The sequence below is a fragment of the Mesoplodon densirostris genome, chromosome 4 (assembly GCF_025265405.1).
Source record: "Mesoplodon densirostris isolate mMesDen1 chromosome 4, mMesDen1 primary haplotype, whole genome shotgun sequence".
NCBI classification, from domain to species: Eukaryota; Metazoa; Chordata; class Mammalia; order Artiodactyla; family Ziphiidae; genus Mesoplodon; species Mesoplodon densirostris.
In genome coordinates, this window is record NC_082664.1 from 30,901,074 (window position 1) to 30,915,687 (window position 14,614).

Below are 14,614 nucleotides of genomic sequence, written 5' to 3' on the forward strand. Positions count from 1 at the left end.
GTTTTGGGGCCCGGGATGGGTATACATTCAATTCATAATCATTTAGGGCACTGACTTCCTTTTTTTTTTTTTTTGAGATTTTTTTAAAACATCTTTATTGGAGTATAATTGCTTTACAATGGTGTGTTAGTTTCTGCTTTATAACAAAGTGAATCAGCTATACACGTACATATACCCCCATATCTCCTCCCTCTTGCCTCTCCCTCCCACCCTCCCTATCCCACCTCTCTAGGTGGTCACAGAGCACCGAGCTGATCTCCCTGTGCTATGTGGCTGCTTCCCACTAGCTATCTATTTTACATTTGGTAGTGTATATATGTCAGTGCCACTCTCTCACTTTGTCCCAGCTTACCCTGTCCCCTCCCCGTGTCCTCAGGTCCATTCTCTACGTCTGTGTCTTTATTCTTGTCCTGCCCCTAGGTTCTTCAGAACCATATTTTTTTAGATTCCATATATATGTGTTAGCATACGGTGTTTTTCTCTTTCTGACTTACTTCACTCTGTATGACAGACTCTAGGTGCATCCACCTCACTACAGATAACTCAATTTTGTTTCTTTTTATGGCTGAGTACTATTCCATTGTATATATAGGGCACTGACTTCTTTAGAGAAAGACTTTCTTCTGCTGTGCTAAACTTAGGGTCTGTAAACCCTCAGCTGGTCTTGTTTGTAGGCAGTGGGGCTGGACAGGGATGTGGAGAGGCCAGGGGGTCTGGTGGACAGAGCAGAAGCTGGCAGAGTGCTCCATGTTTCAGGCCTGCTACGAGAGAGGCAATGAAGTCAGCGTGGTGCCCAAGACGGCTGCTTCCACCGACTCCCCCTGGATGGGTCTCGCAAAATATGCCTGGTCTGGGTGAGTTTCAGCTACCGGTTGTTTGGTGTGTTTGTCTCTCCAGGCACCTGGTGGGGTTACAGTATCTATTTGCCTTCCTTGTAGGTATGTAATTGAATGTCCCAACTGCGGTGTGGTCTATCGTAGCCGGCAGTACTGGTTTGGAAATCAAGATCCTGTGGATACAGTGGTGCGGACAGAGATTGTGCACGTGTGGCCTGGAGTAAGAGCTGTTTTATTTTCCTGTTTTCTCTTGTATTGTCCAGTCCTGTGTGTGGGAAAGCAGAACTTGTTTACAATTAAGGTTAACCATGAATTTCAATATACTGGTGGTTTAGGAAGGTGTGATCTGGAGAGCCTTTCTTGTTCTAGACCCTTAAATTTTTTCCATTTCTTCTTGCATAAATATTAGAAGCACAACTTTATTTATTTATTTATTTATTTTTAAAAAAATTTTATTTGGCTACACCAAGTCTTAGTTTCATCATGTGCGCTCTTAGTTGCAGCATGTGGGATCTAGTTCCCCGACCAGGGATCAAACCCAGGCCCCCTGCATTGGGAGCGTGGAGTCTTAACCACTGGACCACCAGGGAAGTCCCTAGAAGCACAACTTTAAATAAACTAAAAATTGCTGTATAGTTACATTGCCTTAGCAAATAAAACTTTATTTTTTCATATTCTCCTCACTCATTTTCCATATGTGTATGTTTGTATAGATGCAGTTACAATTTATGTGCCACTTAACTGCTTTTTTCTCATGCACAATTTTGCTTTGTTTCTACATTCTTTTCACTTTTCACAGTTCTCATTTGTAATCACTGTGTAATATTCTGTCTAGTATTATAGTTCAATTTCGTTCATGCTGTTTATGATTTTTTTTTATTATCGAAGAAAATGCTATAGTGACCATCTTCATGTAAGAGAGACTTTGGAGTATATTCTTCTTGAAGTATATTCTGGGAAGCGGAATTACTATGGATGGACCTTTACTGCTTTTAATTTGACTTTTGAATTCAAGATGTTGGAAAAACAAATCTGTTCATGAGGCAGTGATATGGTGCTTTCATTCTGCGTTAAACCACAATTCACACTTGGAATTACCCATCAATCACAACACATCCAAAACCTTTTTCCTTCACGGAAGAAAGATAAGCGATTTTCTCTAAGGGACTTATTTTACTTGGTGGTGTTCCCCTTGCTGGGTGATTCCTAAAGCCACCGGTCAGCCTAATAGGCCTATCTGCAGATCCACCTTTGAGCTTTCCTGGATCCTGCAGATACCAGAGAACGGAAGATTTCCTTATCGTTTTGTCATCTTCTTTCCAGTTTCCAGCTCCATTGGAATTGGTTGCTGCAGTGTGGTCTCATTTCTGCAGACCACCCCCATGACATGATGGCCCAGACCATTCTGTCCCAAGGATGTAATGTGGTCTTGAACTAGTATAACTTTCTCACTAGACTTCTTTGATCAATATCTTTTGTTTTTGATCTGTGTTCTTTCTTGTAAAAGCTGTCATCCTTGTGGTAGTTTATATTCCAAGAAAACAGTAATACCAGTTTATTTTTAGGCTGTATTCCTTACAGTCCTTGGGATTAGGGAATATAGGCTCCTCCCCTTCTCTTTGTTCACTCATTCATCACCATATGTTGTTGAGTACTATGTGCCCAGACTTGACCTAGATACTTACAAAAAAGAAAAAGGATTATTGTTCTCAGTTCAGTCTAATAGGGAGTTGGATGCATAAAGAGACATTGCACTTAATGTGGAAATAGGATTTCTAGAGATGTGCAGATATTAGAGGAACTGAGATGAAGGGTTCCTAACCCAGCCTGGGGTGGGAGGCCTCCTGGAAGAGGTGTCCTCTTTTTTTTTTTTTAATAATTTATGTTAACCCTCTTATTTATTCACTTATTTTGGCTGCATTGGGTCTTCATTGCTGTGCTCAGGCTTTCTCTAGTTGCAGCGAGTGGGGGCTACTCTTCATTGTGGTGCGCAGCTTCTCATTGTGGTGGCTTCTCTTGTTGTGAAGCACGGGCTCGTGGGCTTCAGTAGTTGTAGCACGTGGGCTCAGTAGTTGTGGTGCACAGGCTTAGTTGCTCTGTGGCATGTGGTATCTTCCCAGACTAGGGCTCGAACCCGTGTCCCCTGCATTGGCAGGCGGATTCTTAACCACTGCGCCACCAGGGAAGCCCGAGGTGTCCTCTTTACATAAGTATTTCCTGGGTTGTGTATCTCACTCACAGCAAAGTAAGTTCTGAATTGAACAGTTGTGCACCTAGTGTTATGGTCACGTTGAAGAGAATAATAATATCAGCAATGACTCATGGGTGTGATATTGTCCAGAAGCCAGAGGGATTCCTGGCCTGTCCCTGTTCTTCTCTGCCAGGGAGTTTGTGGTTCTGAGTTGGCTGTGATGAGTGTATAACTTGTTTGAGACCCCTCTCTCTCCTTCCTTTTACTCCCTTCGCTCAGAGCATGATGGGAGCCTGCATTTTCATTTCAGACTGATGGATTTCTGAAGGACAACAACAATGCTGCCCAGCGCCTCTTGGATGGGATGAACTTCATGGCTCAGTCGGTGTCTGAGCTTAGCCTTGGGCCCACCAAGGCTGTGACGTCCTGGCTGACAGACCAGATCGCCCCTGCCTACTGGAGGCCCAACTCCCAGATCCTGGTATGGTGTGGCAGGATGCCCTGCATCCCTGGCACGGCCCATTCTGCTTGTGCCGCTTTGCCCTGTCCTAAGCTTGCTCTGTGAGGGAGGAGGCTCTGAATTTCTCTCTCGGATTAGCTCTCAGAGTGTTGGGAGGGGTGGGGTGTGTTGAGGCAGCCAATGTCCTCTTTGCCCACTGATTTCCCTTTGTTATTTTGCAAGTATTTTCCTTGCGGTGGATTTTAGTTTCTTTCCCTGCAAGGGCCAGTTATTAATGGTCAGATGTCTGAGGTCATACATATAGAATCTGGAGGAAAAGGGGCCTTTAGAGGTCATTTAGGGTCATCCTCAGCTTGAGCCATAAACCTCATGGCACCTACAGCAAGGGAGCACCCAGCTTTGGCCCAAGCACTTATGACAGGAAACCCGTTCCTCATCAGCTTCCCAGAGGCTCTTTTGAGAAACCGTGAAAGCAGTGAATCCTCATTGCTCTCTTAGCTGGAACTGGTGTAGTCCCTTCTGGAACCCTGTGACTCAGCCAGATGGATTTGGTACCTTTCCAGGCACTTCTTGGAAGAAAATGTTAATCACAACTGTGCTTCAGTAGGGGTATTTTCACGTGGCTGGAGATCTTAGGTCCCGTCCTTTGGGATCATCGGGGTCCTGCCATTCCCAGATGGTCCTGGGCATCTCCCCTGGGTTGACTTTCTCAGCTGAGCAGACATGAATGTTACCTGCCTCTCTGTTTTGGGCTTGGAACAGAGCTGCAACAAGTGCGCTACATCCTTTAAAGATAACGACACCAAGCATCACTGCCGGGCCTGTGGGGAGGGCTTCTGTGACAGCTGTTCATCCAAGACCCGGCCAGTGCCGGAGCGGGGCTGGGGCCCTGCGCCCGTGCGGGTGTGTGACAACTGCTATGAAGCCAGGAATTCCCAGTTAGGTAACGTGGGGCCCGGGAACTGCAAGGGTGGAGGGGGAACCTCTCTCCTTGGCACTGGGTGTTGGGAACGGGACTCCCACCTGCCTAACCCTATTCCTCACCACGTCACTCTTCTGAGGGTAGTTGCTCCCCGGTCTTGCCCAGCCATGCTCTAAGCTCTTTGTTAACAGGGTCCTGGGGTGCTATTCCTTGCGGGGCGGGGGGGAGGGGGCGTGTTAAACCTGTCCTGTGTTTACCACAGGCTTTAGACTGAGTCTTCTCTCTGGAGGAGGTTCTAGGTCATGCTCCTTGAACCCTTATGGCTCACTGTAAAGGAAGGTTATAAAATAGCCCCAGAGGGTTGAGGTAAAGGACTAGCAGATCTCACCGGCTGCAGTGTTGGTGCCCACAGCCCAGACCCTTGCCATCCTTGCAGGACAGCACAGTGGTACCCTGGGAGAAGCATCCAGAATGCTCTGCTGTTGCCCCTGAGTTTTCCATTTGGGAAATGACTAAGAGATAACAGCTTTTCCTTCATCATTGTCTGCAGACGTTACTGAGGCACAGGCGGACGATGAAGGCGGGACGCTGATTGCTCGGAAGGTGGGCGAGGCCGTGCAGAACACTTTGGGAGCCGTGGTGACAGCCATTGACATACCACTAGGTGGGCCTGGCAGTGCCTCTCTTGGGTGCAGTGTATGTGGGATGAGGGCTTTCATAGTGCCTTGGGCTGTCATTTTGTCAAAGTCTTACTGACCTAGATTGAGTTGGGCAGCGAGGAGGTGACTGAAAATTTACATTTGCTTCTGCTGAATACCTTGGTGGTTTCATGTTTATTCCTGGAGGCTATCCTCTTATATCATTTATTGCTGCATAACAAACTACCTGAAAATGTAAAGGCTTAAAACAACCCGCATTTTATCATGTCTCACAGAAAGGGCAATTATTTTGCTCCAAGTGGCATTGACTGGAATTACTGCTGGATTTTCCAGTTTGGTAGCTGGACTGGTCTCGAGGGGCCAAGCCAACCCCACTTACATGCTGGGTAGCCTGGCAGGGATGCCTCGAAGGCTGGGCTCAGGAGAACTCCCCCACCATTCCCCACATTCTCCAGGCCTCTCCATGTGGTTTCTCCAGTGGTAGTGGGCTTCTTACATGGTGGCTCAGGACTCTCAAGAGACAGGCCTGGGCCTAGAAACTAGCTCTTCTACTACAGTCTGCTGTAGTCACAGAGCCTGCCTAGATTCGAGGGAGGGGGCAGGTTATCAAAGAATTTGTGGCTGTCTTTAATCCGCCACACCAGCCAAGCTGTTATTCCTTTAAGATATAAGACAGCCACTCACCTCTGGATGTGAGGGGTGCTTATAACCAGGACAGGAAGAGGGAGAGAAAGGGAAGCCCTGCCAGCGTGTGGAGGGCTTAGGCAGGGCTGGCCGGGCCTGGGGTATTTTAAGCCCATTGTAGGGGAGAGACCAGGGGTTCCTGGGTGGGTGTGATGAAAATTGCTTGGATCAGATTTAATCACTGTAGCTCACAGAACGAGCTGATGATGAGTTTTTGACTTAAGGGTGTGGGAATAGATGGATTTGTCGAGGCTTGATGCTCAGGTTGTATCTGCTCTCAGGGGTAACCGGGAGAGGCAGGGGCTGCCCTTGGCACAGAGTCTGCCAACTGTGCTCACAGGCGTTCACCTGCTGAGCACTCACTGGCCATTGGGTCCCAGTGCATCAGAAACATTATTTCGTGTAATCCTGTAACCACTTTTGAAGGTGTGTTGTTAAAGATGAGTAAACTAAGGCCCTGAGAATTTAAGGAACTTCTTAATCCCACAGCTACTAACTGACTCAGGCTCAGTGGAACTGGGATGAAAGTACGTCCTGATTCCAAAGCCCAAACTTCTTTATTGTTACTCCACTGGTTCTTAATTCAGCCCCACTTTAGGCTCACTTGGAGAGCTTAATAGATACACAAATGTCAGTGCCTAGGTCCCAGCCCCTGAGATCCTGACCTGGGTGGTAGGCGGTGAAGGAGACCTGGGTGGAAGGGGGTGATCTGTGTGCGGTTTGTGCCGCCTGCCATGGTTCCTTCCGTGCTGCAGGTCTGGTGAAGGATGCGGCCAGGCCGGCGTACTGGGTCCCAGCCCCTGAGATCCTGACCTGGGTGGTAGGCGGTGAAGGAGACCTGGGTGGAAGGGGGTGATCTGTGTGCGGTTTGTGCCGCCTGCCATGGTTCCTTCCGTGCTGCAGGTCTGGTGAAGGATGCGGCCAGGCCGGCGTACTGGGTCCCAGCCCCTGAGATCCTGACCTGGGTGGTAGGCGGTGAAGGAGACCTGGGTGGAAGGGGGTGATCTGTGTGCGGTTTGTGCCGCCTGCCATGGTTCCTTCCGTGCTGCAGGTCTGGTGAAGGATGCGGCCAGGCCGGCGTACTGGGTCCCAGCCCCTGAGATCCTGACCTGGGTGGTAGGCGGTGAAGGAGACCTGGGTGGAAGGGGGTGATCTGTGTGCGGTTTGTGCCGCCTGCCATGGTTCCTTCCGTGCTGCAGGTCTGGTGAAGGATGCGGCCAGGCCGGCGTACTGGGTCCCAGCCCCTGAGATCCTGACCTGGGTGGTAGGCGGTGAAGGAGACCTGGGTGGAAGGGGGTGATCTGTGTGCGGTTTGTGCCGCCTGCCATGGTTCCTTCCGTGCTGCAGGTCTGGTGAAGGATGCGGCCAGGCCGGCGTACTGGGTCCCAGCCCCTGAGATCCTGACCTGGGTGGTAGGCGGTGAAGGAGACCTGGGTGGAAGGGGGTGATCTGTGTGCGGTTTGTGCCGCCTGCCATGGTTCCTTCCGTGCTGCAGGTCTGGTGAAGGACGCGGCCAGGCCGGCGTACTGGGTCCCAGACCATGAGATCCTGACCTGGGTGGTAGGCGGTGAAGGAGACCTGGGTGGAAGGGGGTGATCTGTGTGCGGTTTGTGCCGCCTGCCATGGTTCCTTCCGTGCTGCAGGTCTGGTGAAGGACGCGGCCAGGCCGGCGTACTGGGTCCCAGACCATGAGATCCTGACCTGGGTGGTAGGCGGTGAAGGAGACCTGGGTGGAAGGGGGTGATCTGTGTGCGGTTTGTGCCGCCTGCCATGGTTCCTTCCGTGCTGCAGGTCTGGTGAAGGACGCGGCCAGGCCAGCGTACTGGGTCCCAGACCATGAGATCCTGACCTGGGTGGTAGGCGGTGAAGGAGACCTGGGTGGAAGGGGGTGATCTGTGTGCGGTTTGTGCCGCCTGCCATGGTTCCTTCCGTGCTGCAGGTCTGGTGAAGGACGCGGCCAGGCCGGCGTACTGGGTCCCAGACCATGAGATCCTGCACTGCCACAACTGCCGGAAGGAGTTCAGCGTCAAGCTTTCCAAGCACCACTGCCGGGCCTGCGGACAGGGCTTCTGTGACGAGTGTTCCCATGACCGACGGGCTGTCCCCTCTCGAGGCTGGGACCATCCTGTCCGAGTCTGCTTTAACTGCAATAAAAAGCCTGGTGACCTTTAACCCCAGCTCCCTCTCCGAGTCCTTCACAATTCCTTAGGTTCTCAGGGTTAGAAATGAAATCTCGCTGAGGTAGGCCCTCCTCCTGGTCACCTGTTGTGGTATGTGTCCTCTCTGCTCATCCTGAGGCCACCTTCCCACGGTGGGGGGTAGGACAGATGGCGAGCCAGGGTGAGCCTGGTGGCGGGCCTGAAGGCACGAACCCCTCAGGGCAGGGGACCGAGCAGCTTATAGCGAAGGGGAACGAACCTGAATCCATCGCATTTTATTTCAGTTAAAAATTATACATATAATACACACACGCACACACACAACCTGTATATACATAGGAAAGGAATGTGGAGTGTATTCAGGCTGCTGCCGGCTGTGAAGACCTGCACAGTCTGTCCCCAGCACAGAATCAGGTGGCAGTGGCAGCAGGTCTTCCCCATAAAAACGAACCACGTCCAAGGCCACTGCGTTGCTAAGTCACCTTTTGCTGCTTTTCTCCGAGCCTTTGAAGCCTTCGTGCCCCTCAGCTGCTGGGGCAAGTGAGCTTCCCAGTTACTTCTCGCTTGGGATAGCCTGTGGGGGATCTCCCTGGGCCCTCCAGAGTCGGATCCCAATTCCTTGCCTAGTCCTGTTGTGGTCAGAGACCACCCAGCTTAGCATGCAGGTCACGGATGGGTGGCAGGTGGGGGGTACGGTCCTCAGACCTCAGAAGTCCAAGTGCAGGTGACGCGATGGCCCTCATACAGGGGGAACACGGAAGGAGATGGGCCTTCCCCAGCAGTGTTTCCTGCTTGTTGATGCTTCTGTCTATGCGACCACTTGGCTTTCCCTGCCCAGAAATAGAGCACCTGCTTCCCTCCCCTACAAACCCCCTTGAGCCCACCATCTACTGAGTGTTGCACTAGGGCTTTTGCTTGTTTTGAAGCGTCTTAATTCTTTATTCCTAGACACACGACCCCTCTAGCTATTGGAGGGGTGATCATGAGAAATCTTCCAGGGAAACAGAGCACAGAATGGACTGTTTGTTAGTGGGGTTTTTTTAAAGTATAAATATTTCAACAGACCATTAAGAAAAAATTCTCTCTCCGGTCCTGGCAAGAGAAGTCAGATGAACTTTGTTTCTCAAGAGCTGGGACATCCATTTCTATCGTGACTGGAAAGAGACTGTTGTGCTGAAATCCTGTCATCATGGTGGATTTTATCATCAGTGGCCAAAAATGAAGAATTAAAAGCGACATAGTTCTTGACTGAACTGGTGGGTGGGCCGAGCTTCCGGGAGGTGCGTGGCGGTCATTCTTGGCGTGAGTGTTACTGTGACGTGAGCCCTGGAACGTGTTGGTCCCTCTCAGACCCGCTTCCTTACTGCCTCCTATGGCCTATGACCGAGGCCCTGCTCTAGTACTGTGTATTATTAAATTTGCCGTTATAAAGGAATCTTCCTGCGGAATATGGACTGTGCTGCTTCTTTCCTTTAACTTCATCAGTATATCTTGCTGCCTCTTCTAGTTGATAAGAAAGTAGCTGGTGGCTTTTAGAGCAGAAGCCAAGTGAGAGGTATATTTTACCTATAAATACCTGTTTATTCCCCGGCGAATCCTCTATCACAGAAGAGAGTAGGTGTTACTAGTGACCTATGGAAACACTGGGAAAAGACTGTTTTCTCCCTTTGTATCTGTTGCCTTTGTTCCTCTGCCCTGCCTTGCTTTGTCTGTTCAGCTCCTGTTGAACAACTGCTATCCACTGTCTCCTGTTCTGTCATTCAGGGGCGCCCCTGAGCGTGGGAGTCTGCTGGACCACATAGGGAGGATGCATAAAAGTCTTCCGAACTCTCTTCCTTACACTAGTCAGACCGGTAGAGGAAAGGAAGGTAACCCGGTGTCAAAATAACCAAAGGTTCTCTTTTCTTGCCCTACATACCCAGGGTTCATCTTTTTTTCTTTTTTTAAAAAATTAATTTATTAATTTATTTTTGGCTGCGTTGGGTCTTTGTTGCTGTGCACGGGCTTTCTCTACTTGCGGCGAGCGGGGGCTACTCTTCGTTGCAGTGCATGGGCTTCTTATTGCGGAGCACGGGCTCTAAGCGTGTGGGCTTCAGTAGTTGTGGCACATGGGCTCAGTAGCTGTGGCTCATGGGCTCTAGAGTACAGGCTCAGTAGTTGTGTCACATAGGTTTAGTTGCTCCGCAGCATGTGGGATCTTCCCGGGCCAGGGCTTGAACCCGTGTCCCCTGCATTGGCAAGTGGATTCTTTTTTTTTTTTTTTTTTTTTTCTTTTTGCGGTATGTGGGCCTCTCACTGTTGTGGCCTCTCCCGTTGCGGAGCACAGGCTCCGGATGCGCAGGCCCAGCGGCCATGGCTCACGGGCCCAGCCGCTCTGCGGCATATGGGATCCTCCCAGACCGGGGCACGAACCCGTATCCCCTGCATCGGCAGGCGGACTCTTAACCACTTGCGCCACCAGGGAGGCCCGCAAGTGGATTCTTAACCACTGCGCCACCAGGGAAGTCCCGGAAAATTATCCTAAGGAGATCTTAAAGTTCCAGAGGAAAAGTAAAAATTCCATTCCCTCCAACACATGGGGCCTAATAGATTTCTTGAGCAGGAGACCCTGTTGGCTCTGCTACTTATTAGCAGGAGACCTTGGACAAATTGCTTTATTCTCAGTTTTTTCTTTGGTATATAGGAGTGACCTTCACGTGCTTCGTAAGGTTCTAAGAATTAAAAGGGAATAATGCTGGCAAAAATTGTTCATTCAACATACTAAGTGTCTAGATGTGGCAAGTGCTGGGGAAACTAAGCTTCCTCGAGGTTTCTGTGAAGCTGAGACTCAACAGATGAAAGGAGTGGAGGACAGCTTGAGCAGAGGCCCAGATGACGGAGGGACTTGTAACTGTGTCCTGAGAGCACCAGGTGGGAGGTGGAGAAGGGGCAACAGGGTGAGGCACATGTGATCAAATCTCAAGATGCCGCACTTTTTTTTCTTTTTGCGGTACGCGGGCCTCTCACTGTTGTGGCCTCCCCCGTTGCGGAGCACAGGCTCCGGACGCGCAGGCCCAGCGGCCATGGCTCACGGGCCCAGCCGCTCCGCGGCATATGGGATCCTCCCGGACCGGGGCACGAACCCGTATCCCCTGCATCGGCAGGCGGACTCTCAACCACTTGCGCCACCAGGGAGGCCCGATGCCGCACTTTTTATTCTGAGGTACAAGAAGGCGTTGAGTGCAGGGATCTTTGGGAAGGTCATTCCCGTGGCAGTGGCCATGTGGTGGGTGGCCTGGAGAGGCAGACTTGAAGGAGTGGGCCCAGGGAATTCCCTGGAGGTCCAGTGGTTAGGACTCTGTGCTTTCATTGCCAACGGCCCAGGTTCAATCCCTGGGTGGGGAACTAAGATTCCACAAGCAGCGTGGCGCAGCCAAAGAAAATAAATAAAAACGAAAGGGAAGGCTTTTACTAATATTCATGGAGAAATGGAAGAAGAAACTGAGTTTAGCCTGCAGTTGTTTTCAGAGGTGGTTACATGGAAGATTTAGGCCAGGGCAGATCGAGGGCTGCCAGGTAAGTGGGGCTAACTTGGTGTCTGGGTGCCCTTGTTGGGGGACACTGAGTGTCGATCTGTGGACGTTTCTGGTCACCAGCTTGTGCCGCTGTTCTCGTCTGTTTAGAAGGTTACAGCAAGCAAACAGCAACGGGTTTACTGGAGCTCAGCGCTGCTGCCGCCACCCCCTGCTCACTCGCGACCTTTCACTGTCGCCTGGGGAATGGGGCAAAATGCCCTAACAGACCTGCAAGTGAAAAATGCTTCCGGACTGTGCAACATACTGATCTTTGGGACACTAAGAAGCAAACATACCAAAATGCTTAATCAGCTTCTCAGCTGAGTTTAACCACTTCTCATATGCTCTAGACCAGGGGTCCCCAACCCCCGGGCCGCAGACCCGTTTTGGTCGGTGGCCTGTTAGGAACTGGGCCGCACAGCGGGAGGTGAGCGGCGGGCGAGCGAAGCTTCATCTGCCGTTGTTCCCCCGCCCCGCCCCCCACCCTGGTCCGTGGAAAAACTGTCTTCTGCAAAACCGGTCCCTGGTGCCAAAAAGGTTGGGGACCGTTGCTCTAGACCAAATGTTAGGAGCAGTGACTGCTCACTAAAGATAACAGATTTTGAAGATGTCCCCCACCTCCTTTTTTTAAAAGCCTAAGGGAAACATAAAACTAATTATTTGACAACTGTATTTGCCTAGCAGGAAATCTGGGCTATGGCACAGCTGATGAGTTAGGAAGGTATATGGGGATAGAGCCCCACACGTCAGAACTCACCAGGTATTCTGAGTAGTCAGTTGTCTCCACTGGCTCTTCACCAGAGGTGCAACACCAGTTACTGTGAAGAGCAGATCATGTAATGAACAAACTAGTACGTTGTGAGAACTTTTATTAACTTTGGGGGCAAAAGTATGAGTGATATTAGGGTCATGGCTCAGCACTTAAGCTTTTTTGTGCTCTTGGGGAGGGGCATGTCACCAAAATTAATCCAAAAGACCCTGCTGTGACTGCGGTCACCAGGACCCTTCAATCATACAGCTATTTCCTGGGACCTATGTGCAGGTCGGTGTGCCAAGGCTGTGAAGATACAGGGGCGATGTCTCAAAGATTAAACAAACACCTAAGAAATTTGGTAACTGGCGAGCTTCTTAGTCTTTGGTGAGTGCCAGAAAAATTCATTTACTTAGCAATTAAATATGAAATGTTAGCACTGCATGTTTACACTTGCACCAAGCCACTTTGTGATTTCTCCTTAGCACTAGCTGTGTGTGATACACAAGTACTGTCAGCAAATGGAGGAGTGTGGAAAGTAGAGAACGTGATCTCTTCTGGTTCCAAGTCCCAGCTCTCCACTTAACAGGTCTTCATTCTGAGGCAAGTCATTCAATTTCTCTGTGCCCAGAAAATGATGCTCATAATTCTTATATTATTACTACTGTCCTACCTCCTTCATACATTGTTTTAAGGATCAAGTCAGCCAAGATGGAGGAAAGTTATTTATAAAACCTAAGGCACTAAAAATATTTGTTGTAACATATTGCTCATCTACCAGATGACCAATCTGATATTCTCATCTTTTTTGGATTTCTCTTTCTGTACCTTAAGTTGTAGTAGGGTTCTGGCAGGACACAGATGCATAACACTCAAGGGGGTAACCGAAGAGAGTGTAACTGGTGAAGCATCCTGGGCTAGCAACAGTGAGATGCAGTTATCAGCTGTAGGTCTGAAGGGACAAATGGAGAGAAGTTACTGGAATCCAGAGAGCTGTGTTCCAGCAGAAGCTGTAGACTTGGGTAGAGGAACACAGCCACAGCCCACCACACCCCAGCATAAGGGGAGTCAGGGGACTAACAATCCCTCAATCTTCTGCCCTCTGCTTTCCTGCTGCTACATCCCATAGGCTGAACCCACCCTGGGCCAGGGAGCCTGCTGAGGTAGTCCATAGCTTCTTGGGGCACAGGAGCAAGTGGAAGCTTTCCAGCAAAGCCATTAATACTGGTCTCAGTTTCTTCCTCACACCAGGTTTGAGCAGATGTTACTGTAGTTGGTTTGATGCTACAGCAGCCAAGCATCATGATCTTCTAAACCATTAACAGAAGCAACATGTCATGTTCTGGTTCTTTCTACATTCTAGTTTATTGTTTGGTAGAAAGGCTCTTTGTATTAACGCGTTGTATAAACATCTCACAAACTGCTTCTCCTAGATTACAAAAGTCAAAGCCAAGTTTCTTTGAGATGGGGCCCTTGAATCTGACGTTCAGGTCACCATGATAGAAACAGGAGCTGCTGTACCTAACATTCTGGAAGGTACTTCAACATATGCATGCTAAGGCCTGTCTAGCATCTAAAAGGATCCATCTTTCCTTACAGTGCCTATACGTGGTAATGAATGAGAATCCCAGAGATCTGACACTGGTTATCGAGTGAGTTTGAGAAGGCTAATGATTCCCAACTCAGCCGTAAAATCTCTAGAGACTCAGAGAAATGACTCCCCCTTCTCTCCAGCTGGCTTTCTCAAGTATAGATGCATGTCTTTCTGGGACCCAGGCACTGACTGTCAACCGTCTCACCCAGTTTCATCATTAGGCTTCTTAAAAGGGCTTTTGGTGAAAGCAGCAGCCTTAGTTATTGTCAGTCTTCAGCCCTTAGAAAAGTATTTTTTGTTTAAAAAAAAAGGTGGAGGAACAATTCTAAGGAATTCAACAAGAAAAGGAAATAGGTACCTTTTATGAAAAGGACTTTTAAGCTTCTTGAACCCACAGCTTAACTGAAATAACTTAACTGAAGTGTCTCCACATAAAATATAGCACCTTTTCCCCAGCAGCTGGATGGATGGGATATGTGTACACAAGAGCATCCATTTGAAATGCCCTCACTGAAAACGGCAATTGTGGCAAAAATATGGCTACCTGTGCTCCCCTGAGTCACATCCACGTCCCTCCAGGCTGCAATCTGCAGAATTAGCTGTAGGAGAAGCAGTAAAGGTCCTGCCGGATGGCCATGAGCAGCCCTGGCGCTCCCCGGAAGCCCCCAAGCCGAGAAGAGAAGGCCACACTGGGAATGTCGGCCTTGGAAGTGGGGTGTGGGGAGGGTATGGTTCTGAGCAGCTGGGCATCATGGAGGCTCCAGATTCTCGTGTAGCAGTCCTGGCCCACTAAGAAAGAGGGAA

General features: G+C 49.7%; 2 protein-coding genes across 14 annotated transcripts in view; one reads left to right on the forward strand and one right to left on the reverse strand.

Moving 5' to 3' along the window:
* ZFYVE1 (zinc finger FYVE-type containing 1) overlaps positions 1-9,351 on the forward strand; it is a 50,226-nt gene extending 40,875 nt beyond the window's left edge. For 6 of the 7 annotated variants that reach the window (XM_060095900.1, XM_060095901.1, XM_060095903.1 and 3 more), the window contains exons 7-12: positions 757-854; positions 939-1,056; positions 3,338-3,508; positions 4,250-4,430; positions 4,960-5,073; positions 7,248-7,531. In XM_060095900.1, the coding sequence (XP_059951883.1) occupies positions 757-854; positions 939-1,056; positions 3,338-3,508; positions 4,250-4,430; positions 4,960-5,073; positions 7,248-7,348 (783 nt within the window). In that variant the 3' untranslated portion in view covers positions 7,349-7,531. Of the gene's footprint in view, positions 1-756; positions 855-938; positions 1,057-3,337; positions 3,509-4,249; positions 4,431-4,959; positions 5,074-7,247; positions 7,532-7,691 lie in introns of those variants that run through there. The other variant, XM_060095906.1, reaches the window with a different exon arrangement.
* DCAF4 (DDB1 and CUL4 associated factor 4) overlaps positions 945-14,614 on the reverse strand; it is a 41,671-nt gene continuing 28,001 nt past the window's right edge. For 3 of the 7 annotated variants that reach the window (XR_009531712.1, XR_009531713.1, XR_009531708.1), the window contains exons 14-17: positions 14,355-14,599; positions 13,045-13,168; positions 12,223-12,283; positions 10,220-11,565 (exon numbers count right to left, since the gene is read on the reverse strand). Coding sequence is in view for 1 of the 7 variants with exons in the window: in XM_060095907.1 (XP_059951890.1) it covers positions 14,406-14,599 (194 nt within the window). In the remaining 6 variants the exon portion in view is untranslated. Of the gene's footprint in view, positions 1,102-10,219; positions 11,566-12,222; positions 12,284-12,919; positions 13,169-13,507; positions 14,600-14,614 lie in introns of those variants that run through there. The other 4 variants (XR_009531709.1, XR_009531710.1, XR_009531711.1 and 1 more) reach the window with 4 other exon arrangements.